A 21,858-nucleotide genomic window follows, 5' to 3' on the forward strand; every position below is an offset into this window, starting at 1 on the left:
CAGGGAGCCACATTAAGGGCAGCTTGCCCACTGGCTCCAGACAGGCTCAGCAGAGGGGGAGAGCTGCCCAGCCTTCATATCCAGCCCACAGAGCCTCAGCACGGGCTAGCAGGGAGAGGAAACTGCGACCAGCCCAAGCTGGTAGGCAAGGAACTGTATAACACCAACACACACCGCTCTGGCTCCTCAAAACTCATCCTTTACCAGTGCATTCAGGCACCATACCTATGGCTCAAAGCAGTTGCTTTCATTTGTTACACTCCCTGAAGCACCCACCCAAATGCCTATGTGCTTGCTCACACACATCCCCAGGCACCGAGTCTCCCGTTGTCCTATAAACTTCAGCCACCCACATTCATGCTTCTACTCCTTATCTGGTGAAGCCAGGACCCAAATATCCCAGGCTTAATCCACAGCATATATACGTTCAGTTCACCCTACTGTTTCCTACTTACTTCTTCGCAATAAAGCTCTCCCAACAGTGACCCCCCCCCCCCCCCCCCCATCATTTCTCTCTTTATCACCCTATTTAAAAAAAAAAAAAAAAACGAACAGATTAAAACCCTGCTGGAGATTGCAGTTACACAAACAGGAGTGCACAGACTCCGTGTCTCAAGCATTAGTTTGACACTCTACCAATTCCCTAAGGGTTAACAAACACTCTCAACCGCAAGTCAAAAAGGAATTAACTTTTCTCTTGGTGCACAGGATGCCAGTGCCGCTGTCGCTAGATGTAGGAGTTTATAGAGCTCCTAACATAAAAGGAGAAAGATGCATTTAAGCTGGACACCAACAAAGGATTTTCAGACCTCTCCACAGCTTCCAAAAAGTGAGCCCTGTAACAGCAGCAAGAGGAAAAGAGCAACCAGAAGGTATTGAGAAGTCAAAGCCCGGCAAGTCCTTTTGCTTTGACAGACAGCAGCAGCAGCAGCAGGGCTTTAGCAACTCTGTGTTTTTAAAGCTGGGTGTTTTTTCCCCTGCTTTCTGGCAGAGGGGGATCTATTACATTTAATAAGAGAAAGGCTACATAGCAAGTCACTAACAGAGTATTATACATCTATCAGGAGAGTACGGGGAAGCAAAGCTTTTGCAAGGTCTGGTTTTATTTTTCCTCCATATTCACCCCTTTTCTTTTTCTTTTAAAGAAGCAATAAATAATGTGAGCTGCCTATAACTGCCTATAAACCTACGACCCAGCAAAAGCCACAGAGGAAAGAAGCAAATCAAAGTTGCAGCATTTGATATGACAGAAAATATTGCTGCTGCAGCTGCAACCGAGATACTTTAAAGATTCCCCTACCACCTTTGCTGAAGGCAAACAAAAAGAAATGTTATATATCACAGAGCAAATTTGTTGTAATTATGAATCAAGGAACTATGAGATTCTACATTCCTAGCAACTGGCTTGTAGCAGAGATCTTGCATCTTTAAACAGTAATTCAAGCAGCGTATAATTACTCAGAAATCAGACCTGAATTACAAATACTTTAAAATCCAAATGCACAAAAGCAGCAAGATAAAAGAAAGCAAGGACAAACACATATTTCTTACCTGGGACAGGAGAAAGGGCAGAGCAAGTTGAGTTTTGTGCTGCATTTTGCCAGACTAGAAGGTACCAGAGGCTTATTCATTCATGCACTCAGCAGCACTGAGCATATTTTCACTGTGAAACAGCCTTTGAGGAGAGACTCTGCCTTGAGAGCCAGCCAACTTCCCAAATAGATCAGCAGCATCATCACTAAAGCATTGGATAGAGTCTGATGACCAGAACCAATGGCTTTACAAGGATGATTTCTTCACAAACCAACCCCATTTTGCATCACACATATTGGGCAAGCACCTCTCTCAAACACAGCACCTTTACAGAGCATTTTGCTTTGGTATATTTGTGTGCTTAGTTTCAGTCTAACAGATCATGCCTTACAGATCTCAATAGTATTTTCCCTTTCAGAGCATGGAATTGCACAGAGAGAAATAAGAACAACTCTGAGCACCGCTGCAGAGAGATTCTCTTTATTAAAATGTTAATGAGGTATGCTTTATTTTCAATAAATCAAATAAAGGGAGAAAGGATCACTGCAGTTTTAGTTACTTCCAAGCCCTAGGAGAGCACAGTGAAATTTTTTCAGTACAGCAGAAACACAGATTATGTTTTGTGTTTTCCCCTCAATCTCACAAATCACAACAAAGACAGATCCATTCTAGCCTGCAGAAAACAAAATCCATCATAAGGCAATAGATTTTATTAACTGCTCAGGTAATGGCAGAACTGGCTTTTGATTCAATTAACTTGAATGTAGGACAAAGTTTCAAAGATGCATGTCCTTCAATTACAAAAACTTTCCATTTGGAAGAGGGGACCTGGTGTTTCAAGAGCCTGGATTGGTGATGTTGCAACCCAGGCAGATGGACTGAAGTTCACAAATTAATTCCCCCATCTTCATTTCCAGGTCCTCTTGCTGTTCTCCATTATCACAACAGACCAGTCCTCCTTTTGACTTGTCTTCTTGCAGTCAGTGGGGTTACTGAGCAGTACCCTTCCCTCATTTTCAGTAGTCTCCTCAGGTATCACGACTGATGATTCTCCCTTGCTTGCTTATCCAGCAGGGCCAGCTGCTGCCACATTTTGCTATGCCCCACCATGGGTGGCTGTTGCACCAGTGGACATAAGCAGAAACCTGGGGAGGGGAAAAAAGATAGGCATTCAAACTGATATGCATTCAAGGGAGCTGCCAGCCAGCTGCCAAGGGATATACGAAGGGATACACATTCAAAAGAGCTGGCAACCACTTTTTGCTCCTCAGCAGGAGCTTCCTGCTGTGAATGATGTTGTTTGATAGCTTCCGCTGTTAGTCTACTGCTCACAACTCACATCTTTTACTTACACGCAGACCAAAAGTGAGGGAGAGCACTGTCCTTCCACGTCTAAGCCCTCACATGCTCTGCACCAGTACCTTCATCACGCAAGTATAAATTTATAATGGAGATGGATCAGAATTCAAACCAAACCCAGCAGGAATTACTAGTATCAATTATAATGCTTTATATAACTGCAAAAGGTTCACCATGATGCATTAAAGAAGCAAGTAGGTTGCTTTCTATTTTTTTTTTCAGCAGAAAGCCAGCTTAACAGGGTTAAAAAAAAAAAACAAGCCCAAACCAAAAAAAAAACAAACAAATAAAAAAAAAAAAACCCACACAACAAAAAGAAAACCTTAAGAGCTGTCTTTGATTAAAAATAAGTGAGTAACCATCTCACCATCACTTCCTCAGGGTCCCAGCTGTCTACTAAGTGTAACTGCCAGCCTCAAGAAAAGCACCTCAGAAGTTTCTAAGCAAGGCTATGGGGTTTCCATTAGGGCATAGACTGTAAACAGCAGCCCTAGCTGTGCCACAGTATGCACCACCTTTGTATGGGAACACCAAGATTTGGGCAGTCCTTTAAACCCCACAAACTGGGGCCAAACAACTAAGTTACCAGACCAAAAAGAAATAGCTGGTGGCTGAAATAAACAAAGGCATCTGCATCCTCTTTCACAGGAAGGAGACTCATTGAGGGGGGGAATAAGGGGGAAAAGACAAAGAACATATTAAAAAAAGATTCAAGTCATTCACTCCAAGATAATGCTTGCAGCAAGAGAACTGAGCCAACATGAGCAGTTAATTTCTGCAAAAGACATAACATACCATACAGCTAGCTCACCACCAAGGAGGGGAGCAAGGAGTGTGAGCTCTTCCCCCTGCTCTCACAGCTGCAAGGCCATGCCTGCTGCCATGGGCTCCTTCCTCACTATACAGGGATCAGACAGTACAGCAAAGTCAAGAGTAGGACCTGCCTCCCCAGGCCTCCAGCTCCTCACAGCCAAAGAGAGCAACGCACTGTAACCCTTTACCTCCAAGAACACAATGACCCTTTAATAATGATTAAAAAAACATTGTTTATAAAAATACCTCAGTCCCAAACCTCTTTCCTCCAGTCCCACACAGTATATCCTCATACCGCAACCTGTCCCTCTTCACCTCTTATTTATTCCATGCAGGAGTAATTAACAACCCCTGGGGTGGTAAGTAGTGTGTGGTGTGACCTGAGGCCTTCCAGTTCTCAGCTGCAAGTTAGGGATGCTGAGCCTCAGGAGGAGCTTGCAGGTATCTTCAGTGGTGAGGAGCAGAGTCTTCTCTGCTAATTAGATTGTTAATGAAAGGCTGGTAGGTTATTAATTAGAAATAAAGAGTTGACACTGCAGTCCATCTCAGTGTTAAGTGATAGGAAAGGGTTCAAACTCTCTAAAAGAGGAGCAGGCTGGGAGGCAAGGCTCCAGGGGATGGAGAATGGCTGCTCTCTAATTCTCCCTTTGAAGAGATTTTTGCTGCCTAAATGAAACACGAAGTTGTGAGGTCATGGAGCAACAGTGACAGAAATAACAGCCTTGGGTTTATGCTCTGGTTAGAGAAGAGGCTGTATGCCTTTGCTTTTAGGGCAGGCTGTGCTTGTTTCAAGGCAAGTTGTGCCTGTTTCAGGCTGATGTAAAATACATCGTAATTTTCATCAAAGGGTTTTGGTTCATGAGTAAAGAAAACTCCTGCTGATACCTTTCCTAGCTCACGTTAACTGATGGATGTAACATGCTCTTTACTTTTCAGAATCAAGATGCCATAATTTTCACCTAAAATATCTTGAACAACTTGACACCTCAGCTCACTCTCCATGACATACTCTGGAAACTGAGGCCAGTGCTGAGCTGAGGCTAATGGGAAGAGTATTAATTGCCTGCAACGCATAAAGTATTGTCAAAGATAGACCCATTAGCAGATGAGGGAGTGACTATATGCTGCCAGAAATGCCTCTTGACCTTTAGAAGATTTGCCCTATCTGTTTTGTAAAAGCTGAAGATGAGCTGCTATGAATCTATCAGAACAAGGCAAGTTTAATCTCACATTAAAGTGAGTCATATAAGAAACCTGGATGAAGGAGGGGGAGACTAATTTCCACTGCCACGGTACTGGTAATCTATGTACTATTGGCTGCTACACCACACTGCAGTTTATGATTCCTTTGAGTTTTTAGCACCTGCCAACAGCTGGGGATGTGTAAGCTTAAGGGACAAAAAGAGCACACTCCCAATCTAGGAGCATAATGCAGTCCAAGACAACTCAATCCTCATCAGATCAGCGTCTGCTCCTAAAGAACAGGTATAGTTGAATTTCTTCTAGGACAGGTAGGCCAAGTATATAATGGAACAGAAATGCAGTCAAGTAAACCAGTCCAAAGAATAAGTTTAGCTGCAGTGCATTTGACATTGCCCTTCCTGTTAGTTAAAAAAACATGCACCTGAAATCCTACTGGGTTCACCCCAAGAACCAAAGAAAGCTAGAGAATAGAAGAAAGCAAGCCTGACCTGCTGTGTCCATTAGGTTTGGCCCATCACCCTCCTGCTGTGCCTGCAGAGCCACCACCACTTCCTGAGGATAAGAACTTTTAGTAAGTGTACCTCTGTGGAGCAGGAGTGAAATCCCTTCTTACTGCCTGAGGTTCTCTAGCAGGAGAAAATGAGGCAGCTGCCTGCAGTAATGTTTTATTCTGGAAGACAGAGATTCAGAAGACTGCAATAGAGTTGATGTGGTGAAGAGTTAAGTAATGTTTCCAGACACGGTGGCTTTCTACTTGGTATCTGCCAAAATAGGTTTGGGTAGGGATTCTCAGTCTTAGTGCAGATGAAATTTCTTTAAGAAAGATTCACAAAAACACTGAAAGAAGAGTTTTGCAGTTTGAAAGTAAGCCCACAGCTTTTCATTATGCACCCAACCTAGTACATCCATAATATTTCAAACTCTTACCAGTATTTCTAACAGTAGGGGCTTATTGGCAGCAGAGAGTTTGGCATTAGTGCAGCTTTCTTTAAAACCTGTGGGACTGCTGGATGCTTTGCCTAATTCTTCCCTACATCCCAGCCCAAGCTCTAGTGTAGTATATGGGGTTTGTTTTCTTACTTGCTAGTAGGCAAGTCACAAGCAACGAAAACAAGCTGATACTTCAGTGAAAAGGAATAGGGTGTGTTTCATTGTCAAAAGAGAACTAAAAACAGTTGGTGAGTCAAACAGGAGTCTTACATTTTAGAAAAACCCTTGAGAGACCATCACACCCATTTGTCTCCAAGTCTTTCCCTGTTTACCACGACTACAGGAGCCATTACTTCGATTCTTAAAGCAGAAAACCCTATCACTTTTTGGTTTGGCATCCCTGAGCCCTTTGAGCATAAACAAAACACATGTTCAACTTTTAAAATTGAGCTATTGTAAAGCAGTCTAGAGTGATCATTTACAGTGCTGTATATCTAATATTCTAATCATTACTTGGACCAGAAGCAAGCTGCTACTTAATTCAACCTTTGCTTGAACTGAGTGGGGGAAAGATTGAGATAAACCCTAGCTATATGGTATGTGGGATGCTCCACAGCATCTGCTTCATGAAATTGAGTTTGTTTCTATCTCTTCTCCCAGTGAGCCCCTGTGTAGAAGGAGCTCCTGCTCTTCAGCTGACCTCCAGCATCTACCTCTGTTTTCTAGAATGGTGACAGGTATTTTCCTATATCTGTTATGGACTTCTGCCTTTCAGCTGAATCATAGCAATGGAGCTTGCCCTGAGAGCTCGCCCAACTGTGAAGCTCCCACGCACTTTTTTGGTAGTCCACAGTAATTAAATCACTTGCAATCCTACATCCATACCCATGCACAGGTAGTTTGATATTGGCCCTCAATTTACCCACTTTTCAGTAATACAAAGTTACCACACACAATTTAGCATATATATAACAGTACAGGGATAGAGGGAAATATACCTACAGCGTCACAGAAGGAAAACTGAGGCACAGGATGCAAAGGGGCCTGATTAAGATCATAAAGGTGGTCAAACACAGCTAAAAATTGGACTGCTTGCTGAATACCTTAGGCATTGGTCCTTCCGTCTATTGAAAGAACCCATCAGCTTCCCTGGGGGACCTGGGAGTTTCCTCTGTTATTGTACAAAACCAAAGCTGAATGCAGTTTAATGTAAGAAGCCTTCATTGGCTGGGCTATCTGTTTCCATTCCCCACATGTTCCTCTCCCTTCTGGTTTTAACACCACTACTCCTTTGCCCTCCCCCTGTATGTATGATTGTCTCTGGCCTAAATGCAGGTGTTCTGGAAGCAATTACAGCTCCCTTGGAGCACAATATGATGCATGGCAGCTCATTAGTGGTTTGCTCGTATTAAAGGAATGACTCCTTGTTTCCCTTCTGACCTCACCTATTGTCTAGGAAATGAGAAAATTTGTTTTGGCAATGGGATCTGTACTTTCCAAGGCTCTGTTATACTGAATTCTGACCAGAAATACATATCAAAGTAATTAACCAAATAAATGCACAAAAGACCTTATCATTCCCTATTTTGGTAGCAACTATACAAAGTCAAAGTCATTTAAAAACTCACTGTGCAATTTTATTAGAAAAGTTACTCTTTTATACATCATTAAAAAATAAATAAATAACATTTTGCAAGAAATAGAAGAAAAGTCAAGTTATCACTGTCAGAGGTTCTTCTAAGACATACCCACATTCAAGATATTCATCATGAGTTATGGGAAAGTTAATACTGTAGGAATAAATTAACCACAGAATTTTAATGGCTTTATTGTGTGACAGTTTCTAAAGCCCAACCAAATATCAGCTGGGGAATTCAAATGTAGGAGATATACTCTTAATTCCCACAGTTATGGATTTTTTTTAAAAATCCCTTCTTATGATAAAAGGGTCTTTTAAAATATTCCATCATGAATATACAGCTTACTTAGGGGTAGCAAATTTCACCATTTTTACAAAGCCAGAAGCCAGCTTAATCTTTCATCTTTTTGCAGAGAAACAGCAGATGCATAAGTATATTTTAGGGAGAATAAAATGGTTGAGAGAGAGAGGGAGAATGTGCCAGTCTCGGAATATCTCTGTTCACAGGACTTCAGCTGACACATAGTCCCAGAGCTGCTAAACCTCCCGACTTCGGGCATAGCCACTTGCACTGTATGTGTTAAGGGAGTGGTGCATCGCTCTGTTTCATGCTATTTTCAGCTACTGTGATTGCCCTGCCCAGTACAGCTCTGTATTCCAGATACTGTTTTCATGAAGAAATGGTTGCAAAGCCCCTCCACCAGAATCATGACTGTATCATCTGTGCTGGCCATGGCAGCAATCACACTGTGTCGGGTTAAATACAGGGTCAGATGCTCAGGTGTTGTGTCCTAACTGCTGCTTCAGCAGGAAGACACAGCTGTCACAAAAGAGACCCAAGCAAAACGTCCCTTATAAAATCAAAAAGCACATTTAAAACCTGACCTGGAAGAACAGGCTGGGCAGGCTGAGCTCTGTAATGGAGTCAAGCTCAGGGTGAACTCAAAATGCCATAGAATTCAGCAGCATCAAGATTTCACTCTCAGTCCCTAAACTCTTTCTTCTCCGTTCATATTCACAAACTTTTCTCTATTCAACTGCCATGGCTTTTAGGCAGATAAATATCTTACATGCTTCTCAAGGGTGTCATATGCTATTTAGTGTTTCCCCTCTGGTATCAGCACCTGTTAAGCATGGAAATAAAGTGATTAGTCTTACATGTTCTGCTTCAAAAAATGATTTTGGGATACATCTCCTTATCACTGGCAGATTTGCCAACTCAAATAATGATATCCTCTTCAAAAACAAGTTTTGTCAGTCTTGAAATGTAGGAATTACACTGGGAAATGTTCTGGATTTCCCTTTCTCATGGAATTTTTGTACATATCAAACCATCTCTGACAAAGCTGTCAGTACTATGCGGCATTAGAGGAAAATTGCCTCTGCATATCTAGACATAACTTGAGAAAAAGAGTCCCTGTGATGCAGGGATAAAAAGAAATAATGTTTGAAAGTTGGATGTTCTTTGAATAACCAGAAAGCTGTTTTGTTTTTATAAGTCTGAAAATAACCTGGTGCTTTAATCAACCTAAATAGGCCTGATGATCAGATTGGATAAAAAGTAGCACAATACTACTACGCAATTACTTTAGAACTAAGCTAGCGGCATCTCAAAGAGCAGCTAAAAGAAGCTAGGCTCAGTTTCAATAGGTCATTAATTACCTCTAAATTAGCTGAACATTCCATTGTAACAATATATGTAAGTATTTGTAAAGGCAGTTATTAGTGAGCATATTGAAATTACCCTCAAAAATCTACATCCATACAGTACTCAACCTAAATTACAGCATCCTTTCTGCCCTCCTGCATCCAGAAGGTGCATTGTGCCTGCTGCATCTTCAAGTTTCAGCTCCTTCAAGAGGAATACCACTCAAACTACTCTGTATACACCAGAGTCAGATTTGTACACTGCTTCTTTACATGCCTTTGAAATATTGTATATTATGCATGAATTCTTGCTTTATCATGTATCTTGAGATCTCTTTGTATTTCATTGTTTGTTTTCAATTTTGTAACTTTCTTATGTAAAATTCATTAAGCCTTTATAAACACAAGTTAAAAAAAACCTGTTCTTTCTGCTTTCCCCTTGGGATTCTAGAAGGTTACTTTGCCTCATGTTTGGCTATAATATCTCTCTTAGGCTTGGTTTTAAATGTATGCAGTACTACAAGGAAGAGGCAGCCTAGGGTGTTTTATTAGGCCTGGCCTCAAAGTGTGTGCTGGTTTTGGATCCTCTAGCGCTAGAACAAAGTATTCACATATTATCTTGCCGTTGTGACCGTAAAATTAGCTGCATTTTGCTGAATGGGCCTCTTGGAGGAGGTAAAACCAGATTGCAGTGGGTCATTCTGGGGCATCACAAAGCTCTTATACTGAGGTCCCTCGTCAGCCACTCATGTGATAAGAGCATGGGTTGGAAATTTGCTTTTGTTGGTGCAGGAAGAAAGCACTTAACTTGGAGGCATGGAATGCTGTGACAATAACCTACATCCGGGTATTTAATACCCTATTTTTTCCTATGTTCTAATTCAAAATAGGACTTTGCTAATCTAAGAAACCCTACTGGCCATGCTTGATAAAAACTAGCGCTGCATGTTGTTGTGCATGCCATATAGCTGGTATCAGCAGGTCATCGGTCTCCCGGGAGCTGCAATCAACTGGCATATATTAGAGCCACTTTGGGCATGTTCAACTTGAAGCTGAACCCAGCACAGACAAGGCAGTAGATCAAAGGAGCCACAGTCAGCTCCACAATACCTTTTTTCCTTATGCTATAGTTAACAACACTAGATCAGGAAATCCCTGAGCTGCAAATAGTTGGAAGTTGGAAAAACACTCAGGGGAAAGATCATATGAGAGGTGCTTGTTCCTGCTCTTTCTCAGGCATCTGTTTGTAGCCACTGTTGCTGTTGGTGTCCTCTGAGACACAAGTGCAAATACATTCCTAAAGAACTGTAAAAGAATTGATGTAGTGGCACCTGTATAGCTGTGATGGTGGTGGCAGAGGTTGTCATCTCAGATGAGAAGGCAGGATCAGCTCTTGCAGGTCATAGTCCCTCCCTGTAGAAGAGCAGGAGGAAGGTAGGCCGACCCTTCTTGCTCTGGTTGGTGGTCAGCACTTTCTTCTTTTTCTTTTATATTAATCAGGGGGAAGGGTCCTTTTGTCCTGTCCTGTCAATGCAGCCAACACAGGCGGATTGCTGCACAGAGGGGAAATGAAAGGGTCTGTGCAGCTGCAGGGCAGGGACTGTGCCTTGCAAACTGGAAAGCCATGCTCCTTGTTAGGATGACATTAGCCTAAGCAATGCAGGTGAGATGAACGGAGCCAGTCCAGCTGTTCTTGTGTTAAGTGTGGAACTTCATAAAGTTTCTTCATAAAGAAATATCTCCCCAAGAAATAAGGATTGTTCTGCAATACTGGAAGTATTCTACACAATAAGATGTGTTTCCTAAGAAACATTTGTTTTTACTCATTTAGAGAATAAAAGAAACATTTAATTTTTTCTGACAGCAGTTTAAATCTGGTGAAATCAAAACCATTTTCTGAGAGGTTCCTCATGGCAATCAATGTCTGGTTCTAAAAACTGGCCATGATGAGCTCGTAGATGAGCTCCTAAACCCCCTAACACCACATTCTGCTTAGCAGGGCTGCCCAGCTTCAGCTTGAGGGAAAGCACCCCCTCTGCATTGCATTTTGGGATTACAACGAAGGTATTAAGATGCTGAGAGGTGCCAGTTTTCCACTTCTTAGCAGGTCCCAGAAACTTTGAATTCATCAAAACAACAAGAGCTCTCATTAGAAAGCTCAGGTGAAAGTGTCTTGAGTAACTGTCCTGGAATGGCCTGGGTGGTCCAGCATGGGGACAGTCCATGAGTCTCTTCCTGAGGTCTAAACTATTGTGAGAGTAAAGGGGGTGAGCTGTCTCTCAAGTCAGTCTCACCCTTACTGAAAGACCAAACATGCAGGGCACTGCAAGAAGGGCATTTCATATTAAACATTTAGCTCAAAGTATTGGCTCCGTGCCTGAAATGCAGCCCTCTCAAGAGAGATGCTAAGTTTTTGTGCCATGGCAAAGGAGAACCAGTTTTTTCAAGCTTTTTGCATCTTTTTATATCTTATTTCTATTTCTTTGCTTTAAGTAAAGAGGGATTAAAATAAAACTCCAGACCAGAATGTACAAACTAAAATAGTGCTTTATTTTTGGAAGAGAGGTTGTAGAAATGCTGACTCAGCTACAAGAATCAGCACTCCCCTTATTTCCCTCTGTCTGAGAGCAGACTTTTAGTAGTTAAGTGAGATACACTAAAATGAAAGGGTGCAGATGAGTTTGATCGCCAGTGGGTCAGAGGTGCATTTCAGATAAGAAAGGCAGTTCAATGGAAGCAATAAATGTAATTAACTCTTTCAGTCTACTGAACCCAAAAAGCCAGAGATATAATGTAACAGCAATCAAATGTTATTAAACATGCCAAGTGTCTTAAAGGATAATCATATGCAATCAAGCTCTAATAATAAGAAATAAAAATTACTTACGATTAAATCCAAGTCAAAACAGTCAAAACAGACACAAAAAGAACTAGTAAACTCAGCGGAAAAATCTTCAGGTTATCTACTTACGTCAAGATCTATTGGAGTTTACTTAATCAATATGTTGAGTAAAAAGTGACAAAAACTGGTCTCTGAAGTAAGCATTCAGATTGCATGCTCTTTGGGAAAGTTGTTACATATCTATATCTAACACCATTTCAAAGCATGTTGTAATGTTAACAGGGTGCCATCAGGCTTCAAGTAGAAAACAGGAGATGTTGAAGAACTTAAAAAAAGCTTTTAAGCCTGGAAAGCCAAGGAGAGATAGGGTTAATCAAGTAAAGAAGGGAGAAAGTAACAAAACAGAATGAAACACTGTAGACGAATGATGTTTCAACATTTAAAAACAGTTGCAAAGAATAGCTACAGTGTTACAGCTTTGCACATCATTCAAAAGATGTCAGACCCTGAACTAGGAGCCCTGTTGTTCTGGATCGTAAATACAGGAAAACTAAATACTAGCAATATTTTCTGCTTAGTAAACAGGAGTGAATAGGAGGACATTTGTTGATCAGTAACTTTCAAGCAGCTTCAGATAGGTGATGTCTTTGTGCATGTACAGCCACCTAACATGGGAGCTGCTCCAGGGTTTTGTAGCTTTGAGCTGAAGTGAAAGAGAGAAAGCTATGCCCTGACCAAGCAGTAGCAAAAGTAGAACTGGACCCAGGCTCCTTAGAGCCTGTTTTTCCAATTGGTTATATATATATGTAATATATATACATATATATATATATAATGTTATATATATATATGTGTGTAAATGCTCTCTAAAAACTCTACCTCTTTCTGAATTCATAGAATCATAGAATAGTTAGGGTTGGAAAGGAGCTTAAGATCATCCAGTTCCAACCACCCTACCATAGGCAAGGACACCTCACACTAAACCATATCACCCAAGGCCTCGTCCAACTTGGTCTTGAGCACTGCCAGGGATGGAGCATTCACAGCTTCCCTGGGCAACCCATTCCAGTGCCTCACCACCCTAACAGGAAAGAATTTCCTCCTTATATCCAATCTAAACTTCCTCTGTTTAAGTTTTAACTCATTACCCCTTGTCCTATCACTACAGTCCTAATGAAGAGTCCCTCCCCAGCACCATTATAGACCCCCCTTCAGATACTGGAAGGCTGCTATGAGGTCTCCACGCAGCCTTCTCTTCTCCAGGCTAACAGCCCCAGCGTCCTCAGCCTGTCTTCATACAGGAGGTGCTCCAGTCCCCTGATCATCCTCGTGGCCTCCTCTGGACTTGTTCCAACAGTTCCATGTCCTTTTTATGTTGAGGACACCAGAACTGCACACAATGCTCCAGGTGAGGTCTCACGAAAGCAGAGTAGAGGGGCAGGATCACCTCCTTCGACCTGCTGGTCACGCTCCTTTTGATGCAGCCCAGGATACGGTTGCTTTCTGGGCTGCGAGTGCACACTGAAGCCGGCTCATGTTCATTTTCTCATCAACCAATACCCCCAGGTCCTTCTCCGCAGGGCTGCTCTGAATCTCTTCTCTGCCCAACCTGTAGCTTTTGCACAGTGTCATTACTTGGATGATGATGCAAAACAGAAACAGGAAAATGTGTACTGTCGTTCTCTTTCAACCAGACCCTTCAGTTCTGACCTAATGTTGCTGGTGTATTGGACAGATTTAAAATACTGGGATTTGGGAAGTCAATTTTCTGATGGAGAAAAGGAATAAGCTGCCAAATCTGTATAAGCTGATGTGACAGTGTTCAGAATCACCATCTCCTTCGGCCATCCCTCCCCAGCAGAGTCCAAACCTGCAGCAGAAAGCAAGCTGGCTTCAGCCTGCCTGCTGCTGCTTTTATGCAAAACACTTGCAGACTGTAAACCACGCAACAAGAGTAGGCGAAGCTGACTTGTACACTGAGGAAAAAGCCCTGGAGGTCTAACTGTGCCTGCTGGTGACACTTGGCCTAACTGGAAACTGTGTTTCTATTGATTAACCACAAAGGAGTAAGGAGGTAGAGCCCTAATACATCCTGAGGACATTGATTAAAGAAATCAATGCTGACACATATTTATGCCAGATTTTGTGTCTTGGCATACCTCTTATTTTATGGTTTTGTGGTTACACAGAAGCCTGATGAGATATTGCTTCTTTCAACACTCACTGCTGAACATGATTTTTGCCTGAGTTCATGTGGTTTCATGGATTTTAGCAGCAGTGCATTCAGTCAAGTTTACATCCTTGCTCTATTCAGCTTGTAAGGAATTTATCCCAAACTATTTCTTCCATACCAAGAAGTACATTGACCTTAGCAGAAAGCAAGTAAGATGCTGTCAGAGACAATGTGTTGTCTCGTTCCGTACTCTTTGCTATGAAACAAGCATCAGGAAAACACATTTAAGCCGATACATTTTTCAGTTCTTTTACAATATGTACACAGCTGCTTCAGTTGACAGACCTATCCAAGTATTATAAAGCATCTAAACACCGCATCTTTATCTCCATTCGGGACTAGCAGCCAAAAATAGTTTTGTTCCCCACCAGAGAACTAGAATGGGTGCTATTTATTTATAGTTACGTATTCTACAGGCATTCTTACTTTCTGAGTTTGCTTTAATCAATTTATAACTTCAGCATAAATAGTCAATTCATAGCATTGACCATTACTCATGTGAGTAATGCAGACAACCTGTTTTCAGAGAATCCTTTTTTTCTTTTAACACAGAAACTAAAAAGGCTCATGGATTTCATGCCCATGAACATAATTCTTCATCAGAGAAGTTCGGGCAAGATAGTGAAAGTTTACTGGTGATTTTGGCAAGAACTGCGCCAGAGCTGATGCTTTGCATTTCAGGAGATTCCTTGATATCCAGATGAACAGAACCAGACAGACAATGTACAATAGCACCATCTGGTGACTCCCAATAACCTTACTGTTGCCCCCAGTTTGCAAAGGCAGGATCCATTACTAAAAGGAAGAAAAGTAAGAATATATATTTTCATAAAAAGGAACAGGATTCAGTAAGAAATTATTTTAAGTTAAAAAGCCAGTCACCTCCATATGCATACAGCTTTCATAATGCATGAAGTGGTAACAAGAAAAGAGGTGGTTCATAAAGGACTTGGGGAATCTGGTTTTAGTTAAATACTGTATGATTTTCCATCCCTATCTTAGCATATTCGTACATTTACAAAATATTCAAAATTGACCCAAGCCCCAAGAAAAACACGCTTGGCTGGTGTTTAACAACCAAGTATTCTGCACCTATGCAATTCAAATCAATTGGATCATGTCATGCTTTCTTTTTAACTTGTTTGTGCTGAAGATCATTTCCTGTAGATGAATCCGCAGCCTCTGACTGGAAGGGGCAGATCTGAGAGCACTGTTTTGTGGGGTGTCTGGGAGACAATATCGCAGTCATAAATACTGCTGAAATTAAGAAATATTTTCTTCTGACAGTCACCAGGAAAAATATCTTTAATGGGCTTAATAGATTTTCCAAATTCTTTAGTTTCATTTGTGTTCTTGCTGTCCTAGCAAAACTTATGAGCTGAATTTTGTAGACACTCAAACCCAGGCTTTATATGATGCACAGAGGGTACATGCGATTAGAGACAACACCTAGGCCATATGCTGATGCTTGGATGACAGTTTATCTTCTGAAACAGGAAAGGCTGAAAGGTTTTCTGTACAGCACTGGAGAAGCACTAAAAAAGTCAAGGAGCTTCTTTCATAGCTATGTAGTTGGTTATCGCTTCAAGAAAGAGCTGCAGGAAAAGCACTGAAGAAAAAGGTTGAACTTGCTGTGACTGCAGCTGTGTTTATATTTTGCTAACAAAACTCTGGAATGGTTGAACACAAAAATTTCTGCAGAGCTAAAGCTAGAGGAGAAGGCGTGGGAATTTAAGTAGCAAGTCCTGGAGCTGCTGAGAAGTCACTGGAGACTGAAGCCAGTAGCTACAGGGTCATTTTATGTCTCATGGGTCCAAATGATACCTTTAATGCATTTTTCCGCTGTACATGGATCCCAAAAGAATTCTATTTCTCCTTCCAAGTCATCTTGGACGTGAATTTTGTGCTGTGCCATGAATTCTTCACTGACAGCACCACATGAATTTACATTGGCTAGAAACGGTCTCTTCAGGTGCTCCATTCTGTATTCAGTCATATTGAAGGATGCATATGAAGGGACAATCTTGCTGCAGAAGTTTTTGTATTTAGCTATGTCTCAAAACTGTAAAGAAACCATTTTGAGCTGTCTTCCGTGGTTAAGAATAAATTTTTGTCCTTTTGATTTATTATATATGTACCTAGTAGTGCAATGACTTGCAGCCTGCAGGAGCTAAGACTTTTACTATAACATAGCATACACTGCTTTTATTTATTCATGAAGAGTGAACAATCTGCTCTTCTACTCTATGTGTATATTTATATATTTAGTGAGGATATAAATTGGAAATGTACAGAGAATGGGATAGGAAACTATTGACTGGATGTCAAACATCTTTCCAAATCAAAATAAAGAAGAAGTAATAATCCTTGTTGTGCTTTCCATCTGTAACCAAGTAAACGATATGATGATAAAAATAAGCAGGCTGCTTCTCAAATTGGCTGTAACACACTATGAAACTTACAATGCTTCACTTGTGATTGGCCTTTCCTGCTGATTTTTCCATTTCTTGGGCAACAGAGCTTCTCCCATGTTGATTGCCATCTGAAATACAAATTCCAGAAACTGACTGTGGCTTAGTACACTCTGTACCACTTTAGAAGTGTATGTGTTTGAATGAAGCTTTGCACATCCTCACATCCTCTGAGGATCTGAGCTACACAAATCTTTTGGGCTGTGCTTGTTCCCTCTTTTGCAGAGAAAGGCAGACAGAAAATGTTTGCTCAGATGGAGAATATTTTTTAAGGAGACAGAACTTTGGTTGTGTTCTGTAATGCCATCCTCTGGTGAGCTCTTGACTTCTTTTCTGGGACCCATGAAACATCATTTTGAATACAGAGGGCCATTTCAGGATGATTTATTGCATCAAAACAATAGGCACAAGTGGAGGAATATATTCTGGCTACCACTTCTTTCTGGTCCCATGTGTGCTCCTATCCTTCATGTTCCTATGCTAAGTACACAGGAGAATAGGTACGCAGGTGTAAATATGTATTATTTATTTGGCAAGCTAAGAGTGAGGTCTGAAACACAGATTTGCAGTTTTTTACACAACTGCAATGAGAGAATGAGCATTATTTAGTTGTCTTTAACAAATGGTAATATTTTAGAAGAAAGTACAGCGAGTACTTGTGAATACAGCGCACCCGTACCTCATATTGCCTACCTCCCTCAAGACACATTCACAGTGTCATATTAGCACCCAGAGCGTTTGGATTTTGGAATAGAGATTCACAGGCATCAAATTATTGCTCCTCACATACAGAGTACAAGACAGGCCTGGCAGTGCTGCAGTGGTTCTTTCTGCTGCCATTTTTATCTTTTTTTCTGTTAGAAGTCTTTTCAAAATCCCCTCCTGAATCAGCTTCCACCTTTAGATACTTAAATATTTAAACAGATACAAGATAACATTCCCAAAAGAGCTTTGTTCCCTCTACTTGTGAACCTCATTGTGTTTTCTGTCATTTTTAGGCAGTATATTGATGTTTTTGGGAATCCTAAGCATGCTTACAATTGGAAGAGCAAGCAGCCTTGCAGGTATTACTGCTTTGAATATCAGGACAGAAAGCTGTGCTTGGTAAGGCTCTCATAGGGAGCACTTGATATGCACAGGCATGACAATGCCTTGTTCCGATGATTCATGGAAGGTGTTGACATCTACTGTGTCTCGCAATGAGTGCTAATGTAAGCCTTTATATTTCTATATTCATTTAACTCTGGAGCAGTTCTTAATGTTTCAGTATAATTCTTCTCATCAATTCAGACCTGCTTCTCAGATGTTCTTTCTTTATACCCCACTTTCTGCACCTAATAACTAGGTTGGGAGCTAAGGAAATTGATATTTGCATGGGGAGAGGACTGTGTCAGAATTCAGCCTGTTACAATTGAAAATAGAGCCCTCAATTAATATATGTTCCAGCTTATTTTAGTTTTGCAGTTTTCAAATTGTAAACCATTTTTGCTAGTTTTTTTTTTTTAAAGAGCAGAATTTTCAATTTGAGGAAGAAAGGTGAAGAACCAGAAATCAATTTATTTTGGTATAGTTTTCTTGTCATGTCCTAAAACCTTAAAAATGAGGGTTTCAGTGTAGCCAGAGATAGAAACATATCACGTACTGAGTTTCTCAGGCTCATAAGCTATTCACTAAAAGTCAAAAGTTTATTGAAGGGTAGCTGCAATTTAAAGTTGTTTCCTTTAAAGGATTATTAGCATTTGATGGACACTGATAGATGCCACTAAAACATCTCTGAAAGGCAAAGGCATAATTCAGCCAACAGTTTCACTGATTTTGCTTTCTGATATATCCCTTCATAAAAAATAATATGCTTTTGATGGATTTTTTCCTGAATAGAGTGCTGTAACTGAAAACAAGAAGCAAAATATTTCCTGCAGTATTTTCTCATTGATGAAGAGCTTTCATGAAGGAAAAAGTCACTGCACTGGGGTGCAATGAAATAATTAATACCTGAGACATAATAGGACGGAAAAAATGGATGGCCTTTGCCTGAAATATCCAGTGCCATGACACGGGTTACTTTCTTCATATAAACAGGAAGAGTTGTGAGTTGATTATTGAGGAAATCCCTATCTGTTTTTTAAATTGCTTCTTACTCATGAAAAGCTGTTAAACAAAAAAATCTGGTCTCTTTTCCATTTATGTGGCATCATTTTCTAACTCTCAGTTCTGCTGATGACTTTGGGCAGCTGAAGTTTTGTGTGAGACTGTTCTGAAACTACTTTTGTGGGATCATTTCCCTTAGCTTCAATGACTGTTCTCTTTCCCTTGAATTATTTAGTAGTGCAGATAACTTATTGGCATGAATCTGTCCCCTTTGTCAAGAGTTTATCTACCTCTTTTCTATGATAATCCCCTATGACTAACTAATCTTTCCTTTTGACTTAAATCTCACAAACCTTTGAACCCTTATGTTTTTGTTGTTGCTGCAGCTCTACCAATTCAATCTCTGCTGAGTGTCCTATACTTCAAAGACCAAAATTGCTCATAAAATGTTAATGGTGTCTATCTTATTTCCCCATAATGCTAAAATAACTGTAATATCTGTGGGCTTGTCTACCCCAAAAAACTAGCACACAGTAAAGTGAGATCTGAATTTATAGTTCCTCTCTTCTCACATAGACATTTTAAGGGCACACTGAGTAGCAGATGACTTCTTACACTATTAAATGTGGAGTAAGGCACCATGAACTTAAATGTGCATGGGGCTTTAGAAAGTAGTAACTAGGGCAGAGAAAACCCATAACAGCTCTCTACCTGCTGTAGCAGAGAAGTCTTATATTCTTAAGAAGCTTCTTCCTTGTCTCTAAGAAAGATTTTCTTGTGGTTATGGTAGTGTGGAATGGAGTTGTGACTAAGTACTCCGTACACCTCCTGTTGGGTAGGCACCAAATAAATCAACATAAGAGGGTTGAAAACTTTCTTTCAAATTAGTATTTCTTTAAATTGGAAGCTTGTTTTGCAGAAAACTAATGTGCATATTAATGAATTAATTCTTCTGCTTCCTTTGAAAAAGCCCTTTTACAAGGACAGCAAATGAAAAGAAATGCAGGAATATTTGCATTGTTTTCTGTTGTTTCTCAAAACACTGAGGGTTTTAGCTGCAACTCAAGATTTCCCATGAGAATTGTGACAAAATTTAAATATTTTTAATTTTCAGCTCTATTTTTAATTAAAAGGTCATATTTTCCAAGCAGCTCAAGCTTTACCATCTCTCTGCCTCAGTTCTCTGTCTGTCATTTGGGATTATAATTCTTTTCTATCTTTTTGTTTCTCCCATCTATTTATATTATAAAATGCCTCTTACTGTGTGTTGATACAGTGCCTAGCAGAATGGGATCCTGAACTTGGCTGGTATATAAAGTTGCTACTATAATGCAAATCAATATTAATAAATGAGCATCAACCTACTTTCCTTTTCACCTTTTACATTTCACATTGCAGTCAATATGATCTTGAAATCATTGCTGGACTTTCTCTACTCTTATAAATAACACAGTATTTTAGTATATCATCAACAATCAGCTTTATGCCCCCACCATGATCTACGTTTCCTAAAAGAATAGCCATATAATTATCTTCTGTCCCCTGCTCTCTTACATTACACTTCCCAACTGAAAAGTATATCACACATTTGCTTGCACATAAGCCTAATTAATGTAATCAAATTATTTTTAATTTGTTGGCTTTGTTCCATCAAGTTTGTTGCCTTTCCTCCCTGATACAAATAAATTCATGGTCTTTTCAAAATACACCTGCTGCCAAGGTTACATATTTAATATGAATAGTAGTTCCTAAATCATCCTTGATGGGACCTGTACTATGGCCTCACTCGCCCTTTTGAAACATTGCTATGACTTATTCACTGTCTCCCAGAAACCTTTTTTGGAGCCAAATGAAGAGTTCTCCTTGCTTACCATGTGCACTGATTTTGTAGATTAACCTTTTGTGGGGTATGGCTTTTGAATTTGCATAACTTGTATCATCTGCTTCACCTCTGTCTACTAATTCTGCAACGTACTCAGCAATGTTACCCACATCCCCCACAGGAACTGAGGGAAGAATTGCCATATGTGTGGTGTTCAGCATGATTGTCCTGTGGAGCAGTACCTTAATTCCACCTGGAGAGAGCAAATGGTAAGAACTTCACTGCACCTCATTACTAAATAAAGCAAAACAAAATCCAGAATAAAATATCAAATATTTAGGGAAGGGTTTGCTTTTCTGTGCATTCAGAGAAGGGGGAAAAGGGAGGTTTAGCAGTGCTGCGATGGATTAAATGGAAAAAAGCAAGACATGACACATGACATGTTCCAAAGTGAAACAGACTTTCAAATAGAGTATTTTCAAGATACTTTGAGAGGAATTCTATCATTGCACTAGCTGTACATTCGTCAAGATGCCACAGAAGAATGATCTTCCCATGCTGCCTGACAGGTCTGAACCAGAAGAGCCTGATATCACATGAGAATGGCAGGTATCTTGGGTAGCTCTTGAGACTGACAGAGTATTTTGCATCCGTATAATTAAGCTGGAGCATCTTCGTTCTTTGGTGGTATCAGATCTGGCCCTCTGAGCTACTTCCAGAAGACATACTGAGTTTTCACAGGGGGAAACTGTAACAAAGATAGGTGGCAATCTTTATGAAAGAGAGAATCAATTAATAAACTCTCCTGGATTTGCTCCAGGTCTAGCTTTGCGGTAGTGTCTTTGGAAACACTGCCATCTACGAGCAGTCAGGACTCCCCAGACAGCACAAGATCGTTTAGCATGTGAATTATAGACTTCAGCCTTGAGAGTATAAATGATGGCCAGGAACAAGAGGGCAAATACAGAGTGGAAATCATTCCAACTTCAAAGTTAACTCAGTACTATATTGCTTCATTATAGTGCAGCAAATCAGCAAAGAGATCTGATTAATCCTTGTTGTAACTTCCTTGACATGCCCTGGTAGCTAGAATACATTGTCTTTCTCGAGCACCTTCATGCTGTTTCAATAATAAACATTTGAACAGCTACCACAGCACACAGACATGAGGAAAGCCGAATGATCTATATTATAACCTCATCCTTAGAAAGCAATGAGTCAAGATGACAAAATGTCCTGACACACTAGGAAAACACACTTACCTAATCAGTTCATTGC

The 21,858-nt window shown here is 40.5% G+C and overlaps 1 protein-coding gene across 3 annotated transcripts in view; it reads right to left on the reverse strand.

Annotated features, from left to right (window-relative positions):
- The window catches only part of CDH13 (cadherin 13), a 482,776-nt gene extending 481,064 nt beyond the window's left edge, over positions 1–1,712 (reverse strand). For 2 of the 3 annotated variants that reach the window (XM_057401919.1, XM_057401918.1), the window contains exon 1: positions 1,552–1,711. In XM_057401919.1, the coding sequence (XP_057257902.1) occupies positions 1,552–1,596 (45 nt within the window). In that variant the 5' untranslated portion in view covers positions 1,597–1,711. Of the gene's footprint in view, positions 1–1,551 lie in introns of all 3 variants that reach the window. The other variant, XM_057401917.1, reaches the window with a different exon arrangement.
- Positions 1,713–21,858: the final 20,146 nt, after the last annotated feature.

Source organism: Pezoporus wallicus, unplaced genomic scaffold, assembly GCF_028554395.1.
Source record: "Pezoporus wallicus isolate ANWC-B61680 ecotype Strahan unplaced genomic scaffold, APGP_CSIRO_Pwel_v1 contig_7835, whole genome shotgun sequence".
Lineage (NCBI taxonomy): Eukaryota > Metazoa > Chordata > Aves > Psittaciformes > Psittacidae > Pezoporus > Pezoporus wallicus.